Consider the following 22,494-nt stretch of genomic DNA (forward strand, 5'->3'; position numbering starts at 1 on the left):
CTCATAAAGGTCATTGCAGTACATCAAATTTTTAACTAGGATACATTTTAGATGTACAAAATAAAAACCCATATCTATTTTTATGAAGCAAATGGTACAAATAAAACATTGTCTTATTGAATTGTTCATTTCAGTTTTCTTTTCTTTTATTCTCTGCAGAGTGCGCTGTCATTGATCACCTTGTCACCAAAATCAAAAGTGAACAATCTGAGCAAGATCACACTTGGCCCTCCAAGGTAAGACATGAGTCAGATGCATACATCTCTTAGCTCCTTACTGGTTCTTGACTCTCTAAGTTGATGCACAGAATTTGACATCGCAAAATCAAAGCCATAAATCATGGCAGGGTTTCTGTAAGAAAGTGGGATCATGCAAATGGACATGCCAGTCTGAAGTATTTTATACTCTGCCAATGTAAATCACAGCTGGTCTAGACAGCTCAGAGGCTGTCGCAGGTTGGCTTCCGTATTTCAGTTGCTCGCGAACCACCGTGTCCTTACTAAGAAGTAAAAAAAAAAAAATAAATCACTGAATCACTACATGCACTCCACCAACATACGCACAGGCACAAACAACTTCAGGGCCGATGTAGAGAACATCTTTTGTTACATTGATGATCAGGGGCAGAGCTAGGGCATTGTGACAAGGGAAGATATTTCTGCTTTTGGGAGCGCAAAGTGTGATGGCAGAAAAAAAGTAAAAAGCATATAGTATTTTATTTGAGGAGCCAGAACGTATTGCCCAATTACATTTGATAATTACTATAAGGATCTGTGCATACTCTGTGGCTTGCTTAAACATTTTTTCACTGCCCAAAAGCCCCACAAGACACTCTCCCTACTAGCTGCAACATTGATTGAATATACAGATCTTGGAAAAAAATAAAATAAAGGAACCATTAACAACTAGAGCTTTTGGTTACAGTAGCAAATAGAGTGAATTTCTTCATTGTTAAAATGCATATTGAAATTTCAAACCCACCAGCATTTTCTCTCATCAGTTTTTAAATTAATGTGAAGATTGTGTTGACCCCACGATCCTGAATGGGATAAGTGGTTTTGAAAGTTGAGTAGAATGTTTTCTCTCTGTAAAAATTTTTACTCACTTATCTGGAATGTATTTTTGCTTATTTGACTACTTTGTCCTGACTAGCAATTTGAGGAAATAAATGATTGCTTGGCCCTGAGCTTTTAGCTTGCAACATGGCTATTTCAAAACATGAGGTCAGAAAGGGCTACTATGATTACGAGCCAGAGCTCAGTCTTGTGCTTTTATCTTCTCAAAGGCTGCAGGATGTACGCTATAAAAATGAATTGCATTTCAGATCTGCCATCAGAACTATGCAGTGCACACTCAAGTATTTGAGGCAGAACTTTTAGAACATTCGACAATTACTGTCTTAGTAACCATATTTAGGCTTGGGCTTTTTTTTGTCCATTGAATCTCTCTTGTAACTGAAAGCCCCCCCCCCCCTCCAATATTTTGTAGGTGTCAGTACAAACTCTTTGTGGAATAAAATGTAATCAAATATAAATCAATAAAATGAAAAAAAATCAACTTAAGGGAACGTTATCTACCTAGTATACAACAGATTTCCTCCTCCATCCAGAAGGATACAACTACTGTTCAGTTTACAGAAATACCTTTTGCACAATGCCAATGACGGTTATGCAGTACAAGAAATACAATACAATACAATACAGATCCATCTACTCATAAAGACCAAGAGAAAATGTATTTTTTTTTTTTTGTTTTTTTACAAAAATCTTGGGTGTAACTTGTAAGTTGGGGTTCCACTGCATGCACATTGAAAATGTTTTGACATATTAGGTTTAGTTCCCCGGTGATTTAGCATAAATAATCTTTGCCTAAATAACATATTAAATATGATAGATAGGCTGAAGCAAATTCACTCATGCCGACATCAATGACAACATACACGGAGCTCAACCATCAAAGGGAGTGCTGCATATGATGTGTAAATCTCATAACATGTGCACAGTCTTTTTAATTTCACAGCTAGTAGGGTGGCTGTAATTTTATCCAGCCTTTGAAACTAAATGGCTGCTTTTTGGAAAGTAGAGTTCAGAGTGTTGCAACCGTATGTTCTGCCTTTAACCAACTGTGATTGTAAAAAAAATGGAAGCATGCATCGTCAAATATTGTTAATTGTGTATTTGCGTCTATTCAAATTCATTTTAGTGAGTTTGATCTTACGTCAAAGACGGTGGACCCCAAACTCGTGACCCGCTCTTCTACCTTGGCAGCACCAGATAATTTCACAATGACCGTAAGTAAGCCATTTTTTTTTTTCTACCTCTACAGAAGTTATGCACTACATTGAGATGAAATGAATTGTCAGCCAACTGTCTGCAGTATTGAGGAACACCTTTTGGAAGTAAATGATTGTAGTTGACATAAAAGAAACATCTGTTTTTCTCTTTTTTTTTTTCCCCCTACCTGCAATATAAACTAGGCAATACCTGGAAAAGGTCCCGTCCCTCACTCTAGTTTCAATTTGGATGGAGGCACACAACAGAATGGGGTAAGCACCAGGGGTGACCTGGAGCAGGAGATAGTTCTGTGTCATAAATCACGGCCAGAGCTGATGTCTGAGCACCCTTGGAGGCAAGCTGAGAACGCTGCCGAAGTATCAAGTTATACAAGAGCGCAAGTGTGGTCAGGGGATGCCAGCCTCCAGCAGACAAGAGTCCTGGGCCTAGGTGATGGATGTGTCATGAAGCCAGAGGGGAATGCTAACGAGATCCAAGGTGTTGTGGCTCACTGCTGCAAGGGGAGACCTGGCTCTAGTGGGAGCTCATTAGGCAACGTGTCCCACCTTCAGCATACAGGGGAAACGAGCTCCGTGTCTGTCCCCCAACAAACCAACACCCTTCAACTCGAGGAAAATGCCTCTACGAATCCAGAATTCTGCTGTCCAGCTGAGGAAGCGATCTTGGAGGCACAGTTGATCTTTGGAGACACAAATGATTGTGGCTGTTTGGACAAGTCTTTAACACAGGCTAAAGTCTGTGTAGGGGATGGAGTTCAAAGCTCAAGACTGAGTGCCTTGGTCAATAGAGTGAGTTGGATTGTTAAAGATGCAGGGCAATTCCTTTGGAGCCCATCTACGCTATTGCAGCAGTTGGAAGAGGAAAGAATTAAGCATTTTGTGAGCCACTGGGTCAATCATCTCATTTCTAAAGTCAATGGAAGCAAGGTCATGTCTGTAATTGATAGCCAAGTCCTCTCCCTAGTAAAAAGTAATTATGTCTTTTCATGTTTCAAGAATAGTGGTATTTATTCAATGGTCAAAGACCTACCACTGATAAAACGGGTCCAGATGGAAATAATGGAACACCTTTGGGCCAAAGAGGCTAAGATGCAGGACTACAATGATCAACATGCCTCACCACTCATGTTGTCTACACCGAAAATCATTCAAGCGGATTGGAACCCAGATGACCTTCATGAGCAAGAAATAGTTCATGTTGATTTAGTACAGGAGAAAGAAACACATGCTGAGATGTTACCACTGAATGACACGATTACCCATACACCAACAAACAAGGATCAGACACCAGATGTGGCTGTCATTCTGGAAAGAAATAAGATGAAAAGTTTTTGTCAACCGCTGATAGATTTTCCCGCTGCCCTTGTGAACCTACAAAATCTCTCATTTCAACACTTAAAAACATCTTTACAGTCAGTCCTATCCAGCACAGCGTTGGCTTCTGAAAAGATTTTAGCTCTCTTTTGGTTAAATGTAGCTAACATTAGTCAACCTGAACCCTGTCCTGCTCTCCTCGTCCTCTTGGAAACGGAATTTTTGACATTGACTGCACAATCTGAGCAGCTACTATTGTTCCACCAACTTCCTTACTCGCATTTGAAGGAGGTACACGTAAGCTTTTCAGGCCATGGCTTGCGTTTGATGGGAGCTACACAGGAAAGCATCCTGGGTCTTTACACTCACAGCAAGACGCTTACCCAAGAGGTGTGCTGGGCCATACTCGAAGTCCTGTGCCCTGGAGACAGCCGGGTCACTGAGCATCTGCTGTTTAATGATGACTGGAGGACAGTCGGGAACAGATTATCATTGGACTCACAGGCTTGTGTCGTACCTGACCTTCTGTTGGATGCCGGTCTGAGGGTTTGCTGCCAGTTTCAGAAGAGTCTTGCAGATCTGATTTACTTTCTTTATTGTAACATGGAAGAAGGAACGTCCGTTACCATTGGGGATGTGCAGCTTTTATTGTACACAAGCGTAAAGGTCATCTTAAATTCCAGTAGCTGCATTGAAAGTGTGTGCCAGCTTTTACTTACTGAAACGCACATTGGTCTGGTGCAGGAAGATGTTGTCTTTTATCCAACCCCGAGCTCAGTCACCATTAGTCCCTGCCATCGTCAATTCCACAACTTGACTCTTCGTCAGCTTGCGGATGTACGCTGCGTGGTGTTACATGAAGACAAGAATGGAGATGTCAGTGTGGATTTAATCTTTGCAATTATGAGCGCTCGAGGTCACCCTGAAAGTGTGACCAAAGTAGCCACCCTGTCCGCACTTGCTTTGAATTCATCTCCACATGCAGAGGTGTGGAAATTAACTTTCCCTTGCTCCACCGAGGCAGCATGCCTGATTAATTATTTGTCAAGTGTCTGATCAACAACTGGCAGACAGTAATGAGCTGATCAGCTTGAAGACACGTGGAGAATTGCAAGGAACATTACACCCACTTTTGGTGTCTGGTTTATTCTTTTCATGAAATTGACATTTTATACCACCTGACTAGTAGCTTGTAAAATTTTAAAGCCCACATTTTGTTTTACCTACCACCGCCCACTTGTTTTACCAGATTATGCAGTGATGCTTGAGGTGAAATACTTGAGTGTTCCAGTTCAGTTAGATAGATTTTCTAATTTTAAGTATTTTAATCATCTCAAATACATGTTAATGTTGTCATTATGTACTTGTCAAGTTATGTATACTATTTATGTGAACACATTTTTAATGTTTGACTTTACCAATAAATGTTACCCCATGCTTATGTGACATTTATTTGCATTTCATTTGACTTCAACTTTATTCATTTCAAATTTGATCAAATTGTCATTGTCACACTAACTTTAACTCCAAACCTGATCTTAAAGGTTTAATTTTAATCCATTTATTTACTAATAAAATCTTAAAGAAAATAAACAGTAAAAACAGTTTCTGAATGCTTTAAGGAACTTAGTGAAAAACTGAATTTCATGGCTTGTATACCAAGTTGGGTATCTGGAGTGCATGGCCACTTACGTACTGCAAATCTATCTTCTTATTTCCTAAAATAAATGTCTAAAATGTTAGACTGCTGGCACAAATTGTCTGAAACTCAATCATGCAGCAAAACCCCTAACCCTCAATTTTGTATTTTAAAGTAGGTAGCACATGAAAATGCCAAATCATCGACCCATTCATGTTCCAAATCACTTGCTCTCAGTCACAGCTTTGCCAAATTCAACCAGGATGCACACAGAGAGAGCAAAAAAACCCAAACACCCTTGTATGCACAAAAACAACTTCACTGATGTACTGTAAAAAAAAGGAAATTGTAGCAATCTATTGCAGGGAACTCTTAAATCACAACTGAAAATCTCTCTTAGTTCTGGGCCAGTGAATGCTTTGACCTTTTCATTGTTCGCGTTTGGCATTTACACCATTTTAATGTTTTATGTTGAACCTATCAACCTGTTTCCTGGCCATTTAGAGCCAGCCAGAACAAGACTAACAAATAAAAAAGGGTACTAAAGACATTACTTAACCGAAATTCAAGTGGAGTTTATCGACTGGTTTGACCACGAGGTGGCCCTGGTCGCTTGCTGGGCTTACATTGGTGAAAAGGAAATGTTTGTTCTAAGATGGACGGTTGATCCAGCGCCTAGCCACTGGTGGGCACTGATTTTCTAATCACACCTTATGACTTCCCGACGGGCTCTCTGGTCCCAAGACAAGACATCATTGACACCCCATAACAGGATAATTTGTTTACCGTCTACTTTGGAAGCATGTGAACATGACCCAGACAGTTCTCTCACTGCTTAGTTGTTGATGGGATAAATCTTTTTGAGCCAATCTTAATCTTTCTGCCTGCCTGCAGTGGCCAAAGTGATTTAATGATTTACTTTTTCACCAGAGGTGTTTTAGACTTTCCCAAAGCTTTTGCTTATTTAGAATGTGGTTCGGCATGTGTTTCAAAATGGTGATCAATTGATTTAGCATGCTTTTTTTTTTTTTTTTTTTTACATTCAAAGGAATAGATAAAATATAGGCTAAATGCCAACATTGCATTCCCTCCCATTAATGCTACAGGGTATTGACTTACAAATGTAAAGAGCAAAGAAAACAAAGGCTAATTAATGTATTTGAACGTATTTACGTATTATTTCCATTTGCGCTGTTACGTCTGATACTTCAAGCCAGAAATGTCATTTGTGACTCTTGGACGTCATGTTCTAAATGTCATTGTGGAGTAGTGAAGGCAACAAGTGGAGTCGTTTGTACAGCCCCTACCAGTGTGGTCCATGTTCTGACAAGATGTGCTGGCTTATCCTCGCTGAGGATGTTTAAATCACTGTGCCGCTGACACTCTTATTGCTGCAGTGAATCTCCGAGTGGGCTGCATAATATGGCGCACTGACTATACTGGTTGCTCTCTCATGCAGCTCCCCTGTTGTGTTTTATGCATGTGGCTTTTTGTTTGATGTCCTCATGCTTTTGAATTATGTCGTGCTGCATTAACGCCAATAACTTCTGAATTGTAACGTGTCTGCCTAGTTTAAAGCTGTTTATGTAAGCTAAGCTCTTTGGCGGATAATGCGTTTTGTTTTAAGAGATTATTTTCTAGTATTTTGCTTCATGTGAAGTCAAGCCTCATGTCACACTCACGAGGTACTGTGCCAACCATATATTGCAATTTACTGTAAATGGCCAATAGCGTGTGGCAGCTCCACGATGGGCTTTGTCATCAGATCCAACAATAAAATTCTGCTTGTATCTGTAAAAGAAATAGAACTGATTAATCTATATTTATGGACTTGCTGTACAGGCGAAATGAATTGCTAATGGATTACAACACAGGTGTCAAACTCAAGGCCCGTGGCCCAGATCCGGCCCGCCACATCATTTCATGTGGCCCGCGAAGACAAATTGTACATCAGATTCGTGTGTCATTACTAGAATTGCAAATTGTCTTCACTTTTAACATGTATTTATATTTTTTAATATTTGACCAGTTTTTACACATCTGATTTGAATCCGAGTTATTTGTCAGTTTCTTTTGTAGCTTTTACTGTTTCTAATATGAGGTGCGCATACATTTATTCATAATGGCCCTCCGAAAGAAGCTATGACTACAATGCGGCCCGCGAAAAAAATGAGTTTGACACCCCTGGATTACAAGGACAAATATATATTGTGCCGCGATTGTTAGCGTGACATTTGTTTGTGGCACTTTTGAAGCAATCGAAATTTCAGCTGTATTGGACATTAAGGAGATCTAACACATTAGTGGTGTGCAACATCACACCAAACAAACCAATACATTGCTATTTTAACCACGTAAAAGTATGCTGGAGAAAGATAATGAACGTCTAGTTAATTCCAATGCTGCATCAGTATGCCGATGAGCCGTTTATTTCCTATTGTGGCTAGGTTGAGGATCAAGAAACCAATGTATTCAGACACAGGGCGATGGTAATTTGGCTGTCCATTGCAAAAAATATTGCCTCTACTGATCACAAAGCTCAGGTCACATTAAAATGAGTGTGGAACTTGTGCCTCTTTTGACTAATTTTAGTGAAATGCCCAACTTGAATCATTCAATTTGACAGCGACTGATTCTTCCCAAGCCTAAAAGGAAACATTAATCTCAAAGGAGATGCTCTTGTGATTTAAATGTCACTTTCATCCTTGAGCTGGCCTCATTTGGGAATATATTTCTGTCCAATAAAAAGATGAACTTGTCTAATGGTGTCATTTTCTTATTGGACGTCATCTTTTCCTGCACAAGCCGCAGAGAGCATCATTTTGCATTTATCACCATGGATGTGACAGATTTGGACAACTCTGTTTTAAAGTTGCTCTTATAACAAGCTGCCTTTTAGCGAGTGTCTGTAGACACAATCAATATTTTTGTCTGCTAAGTACAAAAGTTGGTGTATCTCAGATAAAAATGTGGAGAAGAAAACCCCCACCCCCACCCCACTTGTTGCCATTTGCTCTATTTAATTGTATTGGTAATTTGCTACCATATTCTTTGCTTATTTTCCAACCCATTTAAAAAAGCTCGAGATACTTCAGAAAAAGGTCATACGTGCCATAACATGGTCTGAGTTTAACGCCCCCACTAAAACAATCTTCCACCGACACAATCTTCTGAGGCTTGTCGAACACAACTATTTCCAGAATGCTTGCGTCATGTATCAGACTGTCCATAAACGAAACCATAAACCCTGTCAACTCATCCCAATCTGTACTCCCAGCCACACCCACACCACCAGGAATAGCAATCTAATCATTGGGAAAAACACGCATCCGACTGTGTAATACTGTTTGTTGTATCATGTTGTATGTCTTGGATATTGCGTGAATAAACTCAAACTCAAACCCCCTCTTGATGCTCAGCAGGAGACCTTTATTCATTTTTCTCATTGAACTTAATTGTATACATATAAAATGTGAATAAACATATTTGCTTTCAAGCTTTCTTTGCTTGGAACCTTGAGTGGTGATTATGCAGGCAACAATTCTTCTACCTTGGTACTGCTCTCTTGTGTGTGCCCCTCTAGTTCTATTGTCATTTGTATTTTTCAGAGTTTTCAATCAGGAAAAACATTCAAGCTATCACAAGTGACTTTGAGAGAAGAGATGAAACTGATGCACAGCAGGTTGTGTAAATAATTGGCTGCTCTGTATGAGTGTTAAGATTTGGGACACGTCAGATGTTGTCGAGTAGTGATTGAATTCGGATTTTAATAAGGATCCAAGAGATTTGAAAATAAATGGCCTCAAAATAATTGTCAGCTTTGGTCCTCTGTTTCTGTCAAAGAAAACAAAGTCAAAGTCAAAAAGCAAAAGCATTGCAATCGTCCAGACATAAACAAATCGCAACACAAACGAAATTATTTTTCTACAAGAAACGCTGCACTGCTTTTGAATGTTCGACTTTTAGAGTACTGTTGCACTTGTGTTATTGACTGTTTGAAAATGATGCCTTGTCTGATTTATGAAAGAAAATAGACATGCATCATAATAGCAACAGCAATGATTGGCTGGTGAAGAATCTGTTGCAAAATCAACTACTTCAAATCACATGTTTCACAGAGGCTTATTTCAAAAATCAATCTCCGTAAGATCACATGCAAAAAATCAGCTCAGAATTAAGTGTGGATGAACATTATCACTGGAGTTAATTTTAGTTCCTACATAAGAGCTATAATCAACTCATTTAGTCAAATAGCCAAACCTTAAAATGTCAATATTTTAATTCAAATGTTGCCTCACAATATCACTTCAACTAAAAGGCTAAATCATCCACAAGATATCTTCGTTAATGACTTTAAGAATAATTAAACAAATGCCCACGAACATTGGAATCCATTGCAAAATGTCATTGCTATTTTGCATTGTAAAATAAGAATGAGCATAGATGGCACATAGAAAAGTAATATGTCTTACCAGTAAATCATGCTGATCTGGCACAGCGTGAGGGGCTCCAGCAAATGAAGTGTACAGCGGTGATGAGTGCTCTCCACAGCTCTCCTCAAGAGGCCGGCGGGCATATTATTTACGACGATCCCTATACAAACAGGACAAGGCTGTTTCCCCAAACCTGCTGCATTTTACTTTTATGGGAAGTTGTGGAGAGCCGTGACAGCATCAGACTGCTGATGCGGGCATTGCAAGCGCCTTCTCCACCCCTCCTGTGTCGGGCCTTACCGCATCCTATTGGTGCTATTAATCAAAACTTAGAAGTTAAGTGTTAACAGGAGACATCGCCGTGCTGTAAATTATATCGGAAATACAGAATCTGTCAGCAACAAATACAGCTACATGCTGTAGTTTGTTTCTGGTTGGAATTGTAATCACTGCTTTCGACTCAAGGAAGTGGCTCCCACGTGTGATGTTAGGAGTCCAAAATACTCGAGAATCCCGCCGGGATGCTCCGTACAGCTCCGCCGAAGCTATTTCCTGTATACCATGCTCTCCCTCTAACCTTGCGCATTTCTTTCATAACTCAGACAACTCAATGAACTTTTGAAAGGGTTTCACATTTCCATAGGTTGACATAGCCCGTGCTCCATATTTCATCTGATTGTTATGAGATGCCACAACTGCCTTAAATATAAGGAAGAGAACTCCCTCATTACTTTCCATATCTTTAGCCTATCCGTGGGACCTCAACCCAGAGAGGGTGTATTTCCCCCTAATTGCTGCTGATGTTGCTTCTGCTGCCATTTAGTATTTTAATAGAGCCCATGCTCCTGAAGGAAAGGGGGCACAGTGCAAAGTTTCCCTCACTACAGGCGGCAAATTGCTCCTCAGAACTAGGCACACACTCCCGTGCAGTACCGAGCCGCTGTTAAGGCAAAACAATTTGTCCAACACGAGGAGGCTCCCTGGAGACTGTCTTTAAGTGTTAAATGACCTGGATGAACCCAATACTAGTACACGGCTGGGAGATTTTTAGGCTTGGATGGCTCACACTTATACCCTCTGCATAGCTATTTGAAGGCTGTTTATGCAAATTCAAGGCGATCTGATTTTTCTCACGGCTTCGCTGACAGGCTCTATCAGCCCCCTTGGGTGCCTCCCGTGGTCACTCTCATCGCTCCACAACCGGCCTACACGAGCATGGCAATGGGAGTGGACTTGCCTGTAATGTCATATCCATAACGTGATATTTATAGAATACGAATGAGGCTTTTTGGGGTTTTTTTGTACTTCAAATTGGTGATGATTGTAATTCTTCAAAACATTTGTTTGTGTCTTAGCATGAGCTTCAAGGAATAACAGGCTATCAAGTCCAAGAGCCTTGTGACAATGCATAATGATACTGATGTGTGTTGATGCATTTAGACCCAAAATTAAGACCCCAGGCTACAAGAAAACAGCACATTTTTTGCTCTTGTGACATTAAAAGCTTGAAGGGTAAAGCTGCATACTGATATTTGGACGGCAGGGGGCAGGAGTGAGCTGCTTGGTCATAACCTTACTTTCTCCAATTCTGTGATCCCTTTCCTTGTTTCTTAATAGGATTGTGGCATGTCCTCCAGACATCTGGTTGGTTGTAAAGGCAATGGATAAATAAAAACAAAGCAATGTGAATGAAGCACCAATTCTGACTGTCAGAATTCTAAAAGTCAGAATTCTGAGAATAAAGTCAGAATCCCCACCTTCTGACTTTAAATTCTGACTTTAAAGTCAGAATCCTGTCACCCCTCGTTTTTTTTTTTCTTCACTGGCCCTAATCCTCTTCCGCAAATTTCAGTACTATAATCCTTATTGGTACACTTATTGTTCATGTCAGCTCATACGCCATTAAATCTTGGGGGGAAAAAAGGTCATTCAAGGAAAGAAATGTGAGGATGAAGCTATATGAAAGAAAATGACAACAGAAGTCATTATACAATACAGACAACAGATCATTAATTAATGTTTCTGAGTGTAAAGTAAATCAATTCAACCCTGAAGCATGGCATGCACTGACACCCCCATCGTACAAAGCCATTGCGGGGCATTGGCGATGCTGGAATTCACAGCACACCCCCAGTCAATTCACCTCAGTTTTAATCACTTCTAATTATTTCCAACGCTGCACAATAAACATCTAGACAGAAGAATGCATTGAACGTATACCCGCTGGCACTTTTAATCAGCTCCTTTTGTCCCCTTTACGTTGTGTATATTTACATTGCCCACCCCGCCCTCCTTCTGCGAGGGCCTTGATTAAACTAGTTCTTGTTTAAGTGGATTTCTTTAATGTTTTTTTTTTTTTTTTTAAGTTGTGTGCCTGTTTGTGTTTTCCATGAGGCTGGAGGCAGTGTGTGCTCCTGTCAGGGGGTGACAGCTGCTTCTCTCTGCCTCTCGTTGTTCCAAAGAGCTGCTGGAGTGTGACCAGCCTCTAGGCCGCCTGCCGGCCTTCCAGTCCACCCCCACCCTCCCTTACCCTCTCTGCAGCCTGGTCTGCACTGCTACTTTGCTTGTGGCCTTCTCTCTTTTTAGAGCCATGAAAACCTGCTTAGCCCAATTAGAAGCAGCCGCCAGCTGGGCGTCCCCCTGCGTTCTCCCATCCTCTTCCTCTCCAGTCGTGTCACGCTCCAGCACGCGACAATCGGAAGCTTCTCATGTCTATAATCATGCCAAGCTGATGGGCATACTTTTTGGGAACAGTGGTTTGGGACATACCCCACCTATGTCTGGACACATACCGATGCTGCACTGTGTTGCGGTCTCCAATGCTGTTTTGGACCCAGGAGCTTGGCAAAATAAACGATCTGTAATTGGGTTCATTTTCTGTGGATGGCCTCTACTATTTAAATCTTGCTCCAAAGCTGCATGGACAGAGTGGTTGGAGGAATGCGGGATTACTTCAACTATTTAAGATTTTGTTCGGCTCCCCCAATACAACTGCACATTGTAATTTGCATTTAAGATGCTGTGCTAAGTATAAATGTATGTTTTTATCTCACAAGCCATGGTTAGAATATATGTAAACCAAGACAACTGTACAGTATCTTGCAAAAGTGCCTCTATAATTATTATATCTTTTCATGGGACACCACAGAAGAACTTATATATTGCTACACTGTAGAAATAGTCAGCATACTGAATATGGTCAAGTCATTGAAGTGCTGGTATATAGGTGAAAAATATTGATGCTTTGTGAGCGTCACTCTACAATGCAATATAAATTTCAGCTGTTTTTTAGCTCAAGTAAAAGATTCTTCCGATAAGTTTGAAGATTTTGTTTAGCGCAGCATTTATCTGTTGATTATATCCCTTCAGGTTCAGGGTTTTCATTGAAGGGTAGTTTTGTACAGTGCAAAAATGAAAAGATAGCATTTTTAGAAATGGTTGATAGCAGTTATTCATCTTCAACATCGCAATGATGCTACTTCTCAGGAAGTGAAGTTTGCTGTGACTTTTAATCGTCTTTAAGATAATTGCATTTTAAATTAGAACATTTGTCAAACCAGTGCATTCTTCTAACTGGAGAAATATTGTTTGTCTGTTTGCTCCAAGCACCGTCAGGCATCTCGCGACCATGTAGATCCCAATAATTCCACTATTCATTGTTTGAACTCATACTCAATGTGATGAAAAGCCACAGATGCCGAAGACTGGATATCATATACTGTTGAGGATCACCTTTATTCCTCCTTTAGTGGAGGTTCTCTGACCTGACTCGTTTTGAGCAGACGCAAAGGCCATAATTGATTCCTCGCCGATCTCTGATTTATCTTGTCTCTCTCAGGTGGGTGTGGGGCGCTGCAGAGAAAGAGATGAATAAAAAAGACAGAGCGTGAAGTTTATTGCCAAGCAGCAGTGACGCTGGCAGCCGGTCAAACTGATACAAGTCTGGAACATGGTGGTTAGCTTTTGAATTGGCCTCTGAAAGGAGTTTCTCACAACACACATTGACCAGACACACTGAAAGCCAGTATTTGTGACTCCCCAGGGACCTTAAAAAGTGAGTTGAATAATCTTTGAATCGTGACCACCTTGCTGCATGATTCAGGCAACCTGATGCCAACGCTAAATTAATCCCATTTTTTACTGTGACTAACGCTGATGTGCAAAAAGAATGCACTTAACACCAAGATAGCGCCTGTGAAAGTTCATGTGAAGTAAACGTTGAAATGCGACCTATTCAGCTTAACGAGGATGACATGCTCATAAATAGCAGAAAGCATTAAGACTCCACAATCAACAAAAGAGACCTTACACATCCTTCAGCTTGCATCAGCCCAGCAGTAATGACTAGTATAGCCATCAGAATCTATCCGCTCATCGTCTATGAATGGATTGCTCGTCCAATAGCACATGTAAATTACATGCTGTGTTGGAGAGATTTTCCTGGGTATCTCGATGCTTGTTCGTTTACGGAAATTTCACACATTAACATAACCAGTAGGAGTTGGCTGCAGAAAATAATGACTCCTGGTGGGAAGGAACAGAACACTCGTGTGAATGAATAACATACACTTAGGCACCGAACAATATTTATGGTCCATGCCACATACAATGCGACACATGTAATAAAGCTTGATAATTGTTCCTCATTGTTAAGGGAAAGGTGATGGATGAATATAAAGGCTCCCTTTGGAGTGAGTATGGTGGCCTCTAGGTAAGAATATGTCACAGTACAAGACAAAATGGGTTGATTTAGCTTTTGGATTCCAAGCCAATTATCCTGTAATTATGCATTGTTAGATTTTCCTATTTTTAAAAGAACTGATGAGAAGCAGCAGAGTTGACAGTGGCTTGAGGTAAAAAATGAGCAATAATTTAAAACCCGTTCAACTGATTGTGAATGCCCTCATTTACTATCCAGCCTGTTGCTATGGCTACAATTCTCAGTCACACTGGAATACTGCAGATGCTTGGTGCCGTCAGTCAGTGTTCACAGCCAAGATGCTGAAATGCAATCAAGCTTATCTGTTTTCTTGTCATGGGAACTCGTTTTTTTTTTTTTTTTGTGTGTGGAAAATAATCACCTTGATGTAAAACTTCCTGGCACGGTCAACAATCAAACTTAAAAGGTGACAAATGTGTCACACAGGAATCAGTGTTGAATATCAGCAGAATTTTTACTAAGTTGGCGGCATTGTTCTTGGCAATGTTGCTCAGTGATGGCTGCCAAGAACTCGTACTGAGTGGTTGGCTTTATAACACATGCAGACACTTACGGCAGCACTCATTTGAATACAGTAGCTGCAGCCTGCAAGACTCTTTTTTTTTTTTTTTTTTAATTAGAACTGTTGGTTTGCATGAGCAAATTAAAATGAACCTTTTCACATTTACTGTATAAGGTTTCAGGATTTTATGAATATATTCTGTTGAATATACAGTCTCTAGAATGTCTATAATATCCAATATACTACTAAAATGCATCATTGTTTGTAAGTCAGAAAAAGCGTCAATAATCGTGTCAGAACACACCATGTGCACTAGAACGACCAGACGTGGCTCATAACTAATTTTTAGTGGCTAACCATTACATCTGTTAGCGTCCCAGCATGATGTTGTCAGCTCACGAATGCATCTTCACTGCAGTAATCGCTGATGTGCTTGAGGCACTCCGGTTGTTTTGTTCCATTGTTCAAGCAATGTTTTCTGCATTGACTGAACCACTGAGCCTCAGCCGGGACTGAAGACTGAACACGATGATACACTGTAATTTAGCCCGACTCGGTGATTCCAGCTCGTGCTGTTCAACAATAGCACTGATGAAGTCGATGTCACCAGTGAGACGTCACCGTTGAGTCATTTTTAAGGACTCCAATCTATATGCCAGTCTCAAAGTTCTTTCACATATACATTTAATTTAATCTTCCATAATATGAACACCAAATGATAAGGTGATCTTAGAAGATATTCAAATACACTTAAGATATGAAAGTGACACTGTTAATTTACAGACACTCAATGAATCGGTTACTAAGAGGTATCTCATGTTGTTGGCATGTCTTTCAACACCATAACAAATGCGAGGGAGAGCGAACCTGTCAGACGGGCATATTAGTGTAACAGAACTGCAAATTGTGATCCAATTAAAACAGTGTACGAGGTGACATGGTCTAATAAAGCTGAGAAAATAGTTTGCACTATTGCTTTCCTTGACAGTATAAATCTTTACTTTGGCGGTTGTATGTGTTTTGTCGGAGGCTGGCTTCTGACAAACTGGACTTTGAAACATTTTTATAAACTGACCTTTGCTACTTCCCAACTGCTCTGCTAGCTTCTATCCTGTAGTGACTGTGTGTAAGTGCTTTGCCATTTAAGTGGCAGCAGTGAAAATCTGCAGGAATCCAGGAAAACCTCTGATCATCCCCCAGCGTGACTTTTGAGTCACTATTTATTTATTATCACAGTACCGAGACCAAGAATGGGCAACCGGTGGCCAAAGTCAACACTAAGTGGCCCTTCATTGATAAAAAAAAAATAAAAAAAATCATATTTACAAACCCAAACTGTAAGTTTAGTTTGTAATATGAACAATCACCACTAGATAGCACTTTATGAGCTGGAAAATGGATGCTACTTTGGCCTAGCATCTTTGTGATGCCTACGCGTGTTTGAGCCATGAAAGTATTTCTGTTTAAAGACTCGGGTGGCTGGAACACATCCCACCTGGTCATAATAGGGCTTTTCACGCTGCAACAATGAGGCGCTCTAAAATGACCACAGCAGCACAAAGCCCCTGGCCACGTGCTGACTGCCACGTTTACCTCATTCTTCTGCCTGCTCTTAGTTTTAAATTATTTTTTTTTTACTTGGGGCACATTTGTCACAATGTACAACAATGAAAACTTAAATCTAAAAAAGGGCTTGGGAAAATTGTGGTTAGGATGAATCTGAAAGTTTAAGACTGAGAATAGAAGAAACATCTTTAGGGACCAAAAATAAATCCTCAAGAGTGGTATCTCGGGAATGTTGTAATCATGGCTGCTCTTCATCCTTTTACTCAGTTCAACCCCTAGAACAGCGTCATAATTTTCCTGCGCACACATTAGTTTCATCCTCAGATGAGTTTTCTTATTTTCCTCAAGGCTCTCTGATCCAAGCTTTGTTGTTGTTACTGACAACAGGAGGGAAGTGGATTCAGGTGTGGATGCCACTCTTGTGCATAGTCACTAAATGATTTTCTATGAAAGCAGATGGGAAATCATCGGAATAATCTCCTAGAGTGATTCCCAGTGCCTACATTGCTGATTGGTATTGAAGGTTATTATGATTTTTATAGACAAGAAAATAAAGCAATGCGCTTCTGAATGGCTGGTCTTATCTGCAGTCTCGCAACAATGGTAGTAAAACTTTGCCGTTCACCCGAGTCAGCACATTATTATCGTGTTGATAATTAGAGCAACAAAACGGAAAGGGCCAAGGACAGGATTAATTGGTATAATTCTTTCTCGTGCCTTGTCATGTGGGGCCATCGGTACCAGACAAACGGCCAATTTTTTTTTTTTTTTTAGTCAAACAATATGTGATCTACGTCCTGTGCTGTGGGACTCAAATCGACGCATTCTCTCTCTCTCGCTCTCTCTCTCTTATTCAAAGCAACACTGCAGCTCCTTTCAACATTTTTCAGAGCATCTCCACACCTTTGAAGGCAGGCATCCATAATGAGTGGCGTCAAATTTCATCCCAATTAGAGTGTTTATCTCAGCTTAGTTCACCTATAGTGTTGCCTTTGCCTCATGTGGGCTGGTGATGAATTTTCATGAAGGACAAACACTGTACTTCAGATGAAAACGCTTATCTTGTGCTGGGATTTAAGGCTTTCGAGCTTAAATTATTTCTCCCCAATTTGTTTGTGCCGTGTTAACATCAAGCGTGGCGCAGGCTCGCCATGGCGTGGCATTGGCGGGGGGGGGGGGCTGCTAATGCATGTTTATGTAAGATGGGGCCCTAAGAGCTTTCATGTGGAAAATGGAATAAATGATGCACATTATCCCACAGCACCTTGATGAGGCCTGCCAGATAGAATAGAAAGTGACAAACATGAACGTTACACGTGTCAATCAAAGCTTATTCAAGCTCGTCACAAACACGAAACAGGTGAACGTGCAGCTCTGCGTAGGATTTGTTGCTGATCATGTGATTCTGCAGTGAAGGATGAACAATTTTTTTCACGGCAATTCTAACATTGGAGCGAGTAGAATGGAGGGCCTCGGGCTATTTTTGTGGAATAGGTGCTTTGTTATTGTAGCACTGAAGTGGCTGTTATGCCAAAGCGCCTGTGCACAGCAGCAGGACCAGGGAGCCGTTTCCCTTGACACTGATCTATGGCTCCGATTCACGGAACCCTCGGCTCTGACATGCAACATTTAAATGAAGTCATTAACATTTAAACTCTTTTTCTTCCAGGGACAATCTGTCCTGACAACCGTTTGGCCTTTCTGCAAGTTACCGGAACATAAATATGGAAGCTGCCAAAGGGGTGAGAAAAGTTGTCAGATTTTTATCAGAAAGCTGTTGGAGTTCCGTTTTGGGTTTTTATATGATCTCATAAAAACACTTTACATAAAAAATTCAATTGATTATAAACTGTGCAATGACAATAACAAATAATAATTCTAAAAGCAAAGTTGTTTTCCAAATTATTAGCAAGAGTAAATAAGTACTCAAAAAACCTACTCAAGTACTGATTAACTAACTCATTTACGAGTTTTGTAATTCGGAAAAAGATATTCGATAGGATAAGGCAACTTAACATATTGCCCAACAACAATGTTACAGCTTTATAAAACAACAAAATAATGCAAATTTATAAAAGGTCTAAAATAAATTTGGTTTACACTTGTGAAAAAGTCTTTTAGCTCCTCGACACCGACATAAAAATGGACACGTACCAGCTGAATAGAGAAGACACAATATTAATGGGTTTTTTTGGTTGGTTTTATCATTCTTTGAGTCTTTTAGTTAAATTATACATTTTGTTAAGTCTGATTTATTTTAGGAAGTATTTAACAATGCATTAATTAACTGCACTGGATCATTGTTAATACGTACACAGTTAGTCTTACAATTTGGTTGCAAATTAAGAAATGACATTTGGCCCTCGGCACTTATGTTCCACCATGCCCAGCAGTAATTAGTCTTAGCGAACCTGTTTTGTCATTCATGTTAGTTGTTTGAAACAAAAACATAAAAATAGGATGACATGAAAATAGGGGAACACTGGATATATGTGTTTGGTATGCTTTGATCACGGTTAGAAGCTGGGTTACGTTACTGGTATATGGTTTTGCGCTACCGCTTGGATCTTGCGCGTCAACAAGAAAAAAAGCAATTAACAAAAGCAACCATGGGCAAACGGGTTGTATGCATGCTTTTTCTTCTGCTCAAAAGATCAAATATTGATTTGGTACTGTTTGAGAAATGCTGAAATAAATCTTTAACAAAAATGTAGACTTATACAATTGTGGACAAAAGTACTTTTTTTTCTAAAGTACCAGCCTTATTCAAGCCGGTAATGCAAACTTGATGTAACATCATAATGAATGACCTTAATCGTAAGTGAGAACAGTCTGTATGGCTCCCTTACAACTGGAGGCTTCACTACCTTGACCCGGCAGCAATACGGGTGCCAAAGTGGCAAGTGAAGAAAGCACACACGCAAATAAACGGAATCTTTTTTATCCTTTGTTGGGTGACGCGACAACCTTGTCGATATTAAACGCAACCACCGGAGGCACTCACATCAAGACTTGCTTGAGTTTCTCCGCGGGTTTCTGAGGTGAGGATGTCTGTCACGCATCTCGTCTCATTTGATTCAGAGGGGAACGCCTGAGAGTTAGCGTGCAGCAGATCACAGGACGCACTAATTATTCTTGTCTGCCCAGAGACGCCCGTCTGATTGCTCCGTTACGGCGGCTCGCCTATAATACATGAGCTGAGGTAATGTTAACTGTACCCAATGCAATCTGAATTAAATAAAACATGAGATCCTGTCATCAGGCAAGATAAGATGTGCGGCATTCAAAACCGAGACGCGACTCCCATTTCAATCTTTATTCATTCTTTCAGTTATATTTTAGCAAAGCAAACACCAAAGTATGAAGGCAACATTCCTTAGAACTCTCGAACCCATTCGATCATCAGTGTGGCACCACTGAAGGTGGGCCATAAAGACCATTGAACTAAAAATTATTTGAAAGTAATTAATTAACAATCAACAGGTAGTGAGTAGCCTTTTAGTGACTTCAATGACAAAACTCAAAATTAATACTTAGCCCAACTCTTTGTGATAGCGATTGCATGTTTGATGAGATAAGGCAGATTCTTCCACAAATATTAGACAATCTGAAAAGGAGACAAGAAGAGATGACTCATTTTGTCAAAGTAATTTGCTGGCATGCACAGAGAATGATGAAGAAGTGGGGGTTGGGTCAAAGGTGGGGAAAGAGAAACAGCGAGTTCATTTGCTAGAAGACAATCATCACTTTTAAACTGTGTGGGAGTTAAGAAGTAAAGAAAAAAGTTTCAGAGAGCAGTTTGAATATAACAGAGTAACCTTGGCCTTGATCACGGTAACTTGAACTGACGATATTTTTCTTTGTATGAACGAAATTTTACTAATATGTGAATCCGACTTGTTGATAGTGTGCTCTCCTAGTGGGCGTGGCTCTAACAAAGAAACTCACTTCATCTCATTTCATTTAGCTGGCACAATGGAAAGGTTATGATGACATGGTGAGTTATGGCTCCTCTTTTCTGCTTGATATGTTCAAGTCCCCCCGCCCCCCGAAAGGTTTTGGATGCACATGACTTTCAGGCTCGTGGTTGTATTAACAAATAAGAAATGGGCAAAACCAAATTGGATATGTGAATAACGGGATGTCCTGAACCGGCGGCAGCACCCAAATCGCCATTGGGCTTGTCTGATTCTCGTGTGAATGGCCTTCAGTCAAATTGCTGGCTGTCAGATGAGGTTGATTGTCCTTCCCTCAGGCGGTCAGTCTTTCTTCTCAGCAGCGTCTGCACACAGAATAAAGTTATTTTGGAATTAGGATTGCAGCAGGGCTTTATTTCTGGCTCCAAAATTCTTTTATATGGTGCTGTGTACTGTTTCCCTTGTGTTTTTGAGGGCTGACTATCTTGGTTAAATCTATCCAAATAAAAGTGTTTGCAACATTCATAAAAATTCACATAGAGAAGATCCACACGGTTCTGATACTTTCATTCAGAAATATTCTTTTGGAAGAAACTGTCTCGATGAAGTATTATTACTTTTATTTTGATTGTCGAATTATTGGGATCCAACTTCTGTGTCCTGACAAAATAAAGAAGACCCCCCTCCACACTATTTGTATTTTTCAGTGCCATACATATTGAACATTCAATCATCCCAGAAGGAAACTCCTAATATTGCTTTTGAAATAGGCAGCATGCAAGCTTCAGTTTTAAATCCCTCCAACTAACACCCACCTCTTTCTGAGCATTTTTTTTTAAGTTCTACTATGCCCTCCCCGGAAATCAATAATGATCAAATCAGATACACATTATTCTACTTAACGTAGGACAAAATCCAAATACAGAACACATGCAGACATCCAAATTCTTTGTATTCTGTGGAACTGCGTCATTCCAATTATATGCTGCGTTATTATGCCCAAATCTCAGTGGGGACTTGAGAATAGCGCGGTATTCGTATCAAATATGATTTATTTGCATGATTATCGCCCCTACAGTCTGTCTTGTCCGCACCTTGGAATAATATGTATTGCACACTTGATTTATTGAACGTCTGATCGTCGAGTTTGCAAGCAATTTATCACACTCAATCTCCACAGACATGCTGACACATTTATACCAAAATACCAGGGTCATGGCTGCAGACCTGAAATGGGGTTGGGGGGGGTGCATTTACAAATGCATTTGGCCCTGAAGGCGCACGTAAAGACTGTCTGCCTGATGTCTTTGCCTGCTAAGATGGAGACAGATGGGGAGGAGTGCAAGAGCTCTGCAGGAGAGACAGCATGAATCCGAGGAGGGCGAAGCTGTGTCGCGCTCGGTTTCGTGGAGTGGCTCGGCAGATTTGGCTAAGTAATTCCAAGACAACCTCGGGTCGGAGGGAATTTTAATTTGGCAGCTGTGGCCTCGTATGCATCCGTTTGCAGTGTTCTGAATGAATGGGAATACATCCTCCGTGTTTTTCTTACCTTTGGACTTCATGCTGATAGACACTATGGATTCGTGTTCCCCTGAACTCTCAACATGATCTTTTATCCCCTCTGAAGTGAAGTGGGAGTGAAAATAGAAGAAAACAGAAGCAAAATGAATATGTTTTGTCTTCGTAATCATTATGTAAGCTTTACTGGCAAAAAACACTATAATCCCAAATTTGGGATGGATGGCCCACATGCTGAGGAAGAATCCATAAAATAGAGTACACCCACTGCTGATCCCATTTTGGTGACATATGAAAAAAAACAACTCAAGTGGGAAAAAAATCTTTTAGAGAGGAAATGTAAAATAAACGGATGTGTTTACATACGTAAATGTGCACACTCACTCAAAACTGGGGCTGTGCCTGTCATCAGAATTAACAAATCACATTCAAGCGTATCTTTAATGAGCGTCAATACACACCTGCCACCATTGAAAGTCTAAAATCGCCCCAAATAAATAAAACCCTTAAGTTCGAATGTTCTAGTAGGCTTTTTGTGACTTGAAAGTTTTGTGTCAACAATGACAGTTATTTGAAATTGTTCACAATTCTC

General features: G+C 40.3%; 2 protein-coding genes across 7 annotated transcripts in view; one reads left to right on the forward strand and one right to left on the reverse strand.

The window, feature by feature from the left end:
• The first annotated feature begins 171 nt into the window (after nt 1–171).
• Nucleotides 172–4,998, forward strand: LOC119134634. The gene is made up of 3 exons (XM_037271468.1): nt 172–236; nt 2,203–2,290; nt 2,477–4,998. Exons 2-3 carry the CDS (start codon nt 2,285–2,287, stop codon nt 4,661–4,663), a joined length of 2,193 nt encoding a protein of 730 aa, XP_037127363.1. The 5' UTR covers nt 172–236; nt 2,203–2,284; the 3' UTR covers nt 4,664–4,998.
• A 15,566-nt stretch (nt 4,999–20,564) lies between these two features.
• macrod2 (mono-ADP ribosylhydrolase 2) overlaps nt 20,565–22,494 on the reverse strand; it is a 274,895-nt gene continuing 272,965 nt past the window's right edge. For 4 of the 6 annotated variants that reach the window (XM_037271888.1, XM_037271887.1, XM_037271889.1 and 1 more), the window contains 2 exons: nt 21,934–22,005; nt 20,565–20,749 (listed from right to left, as the gene is read on the reverse strand). In XM_037271888.1, coding sequence (XP_037127783.1) covers nt 20,727–20,749; nt 21,934–22,005 — 95 coding nt within the window. In that variant the 3' untranslated portion in view covers nt 20,565–20,726. The remainder of the gene's footprint in view (nt 20,750–21,933; nt 22,006–22,494) is intronic. The other 2 variants (XM_037271891.1, XM_037271890.1) reach the window with 1 other exon arrangement.

Source organism: Syngnathus acus, chromosome 15 (assembly GCF_901709675.1).
Source record: "Syngnathus acus chromosome 15, fSynAcu1.2, whole genome shotgun sequence".
Taxonomy (NCBI): Eukaryota; Metazoa; Chordata; class Actinopteri; order Syngnathiformes; family Syngnathidae; genus Syngnathus; species Syngnathus acus.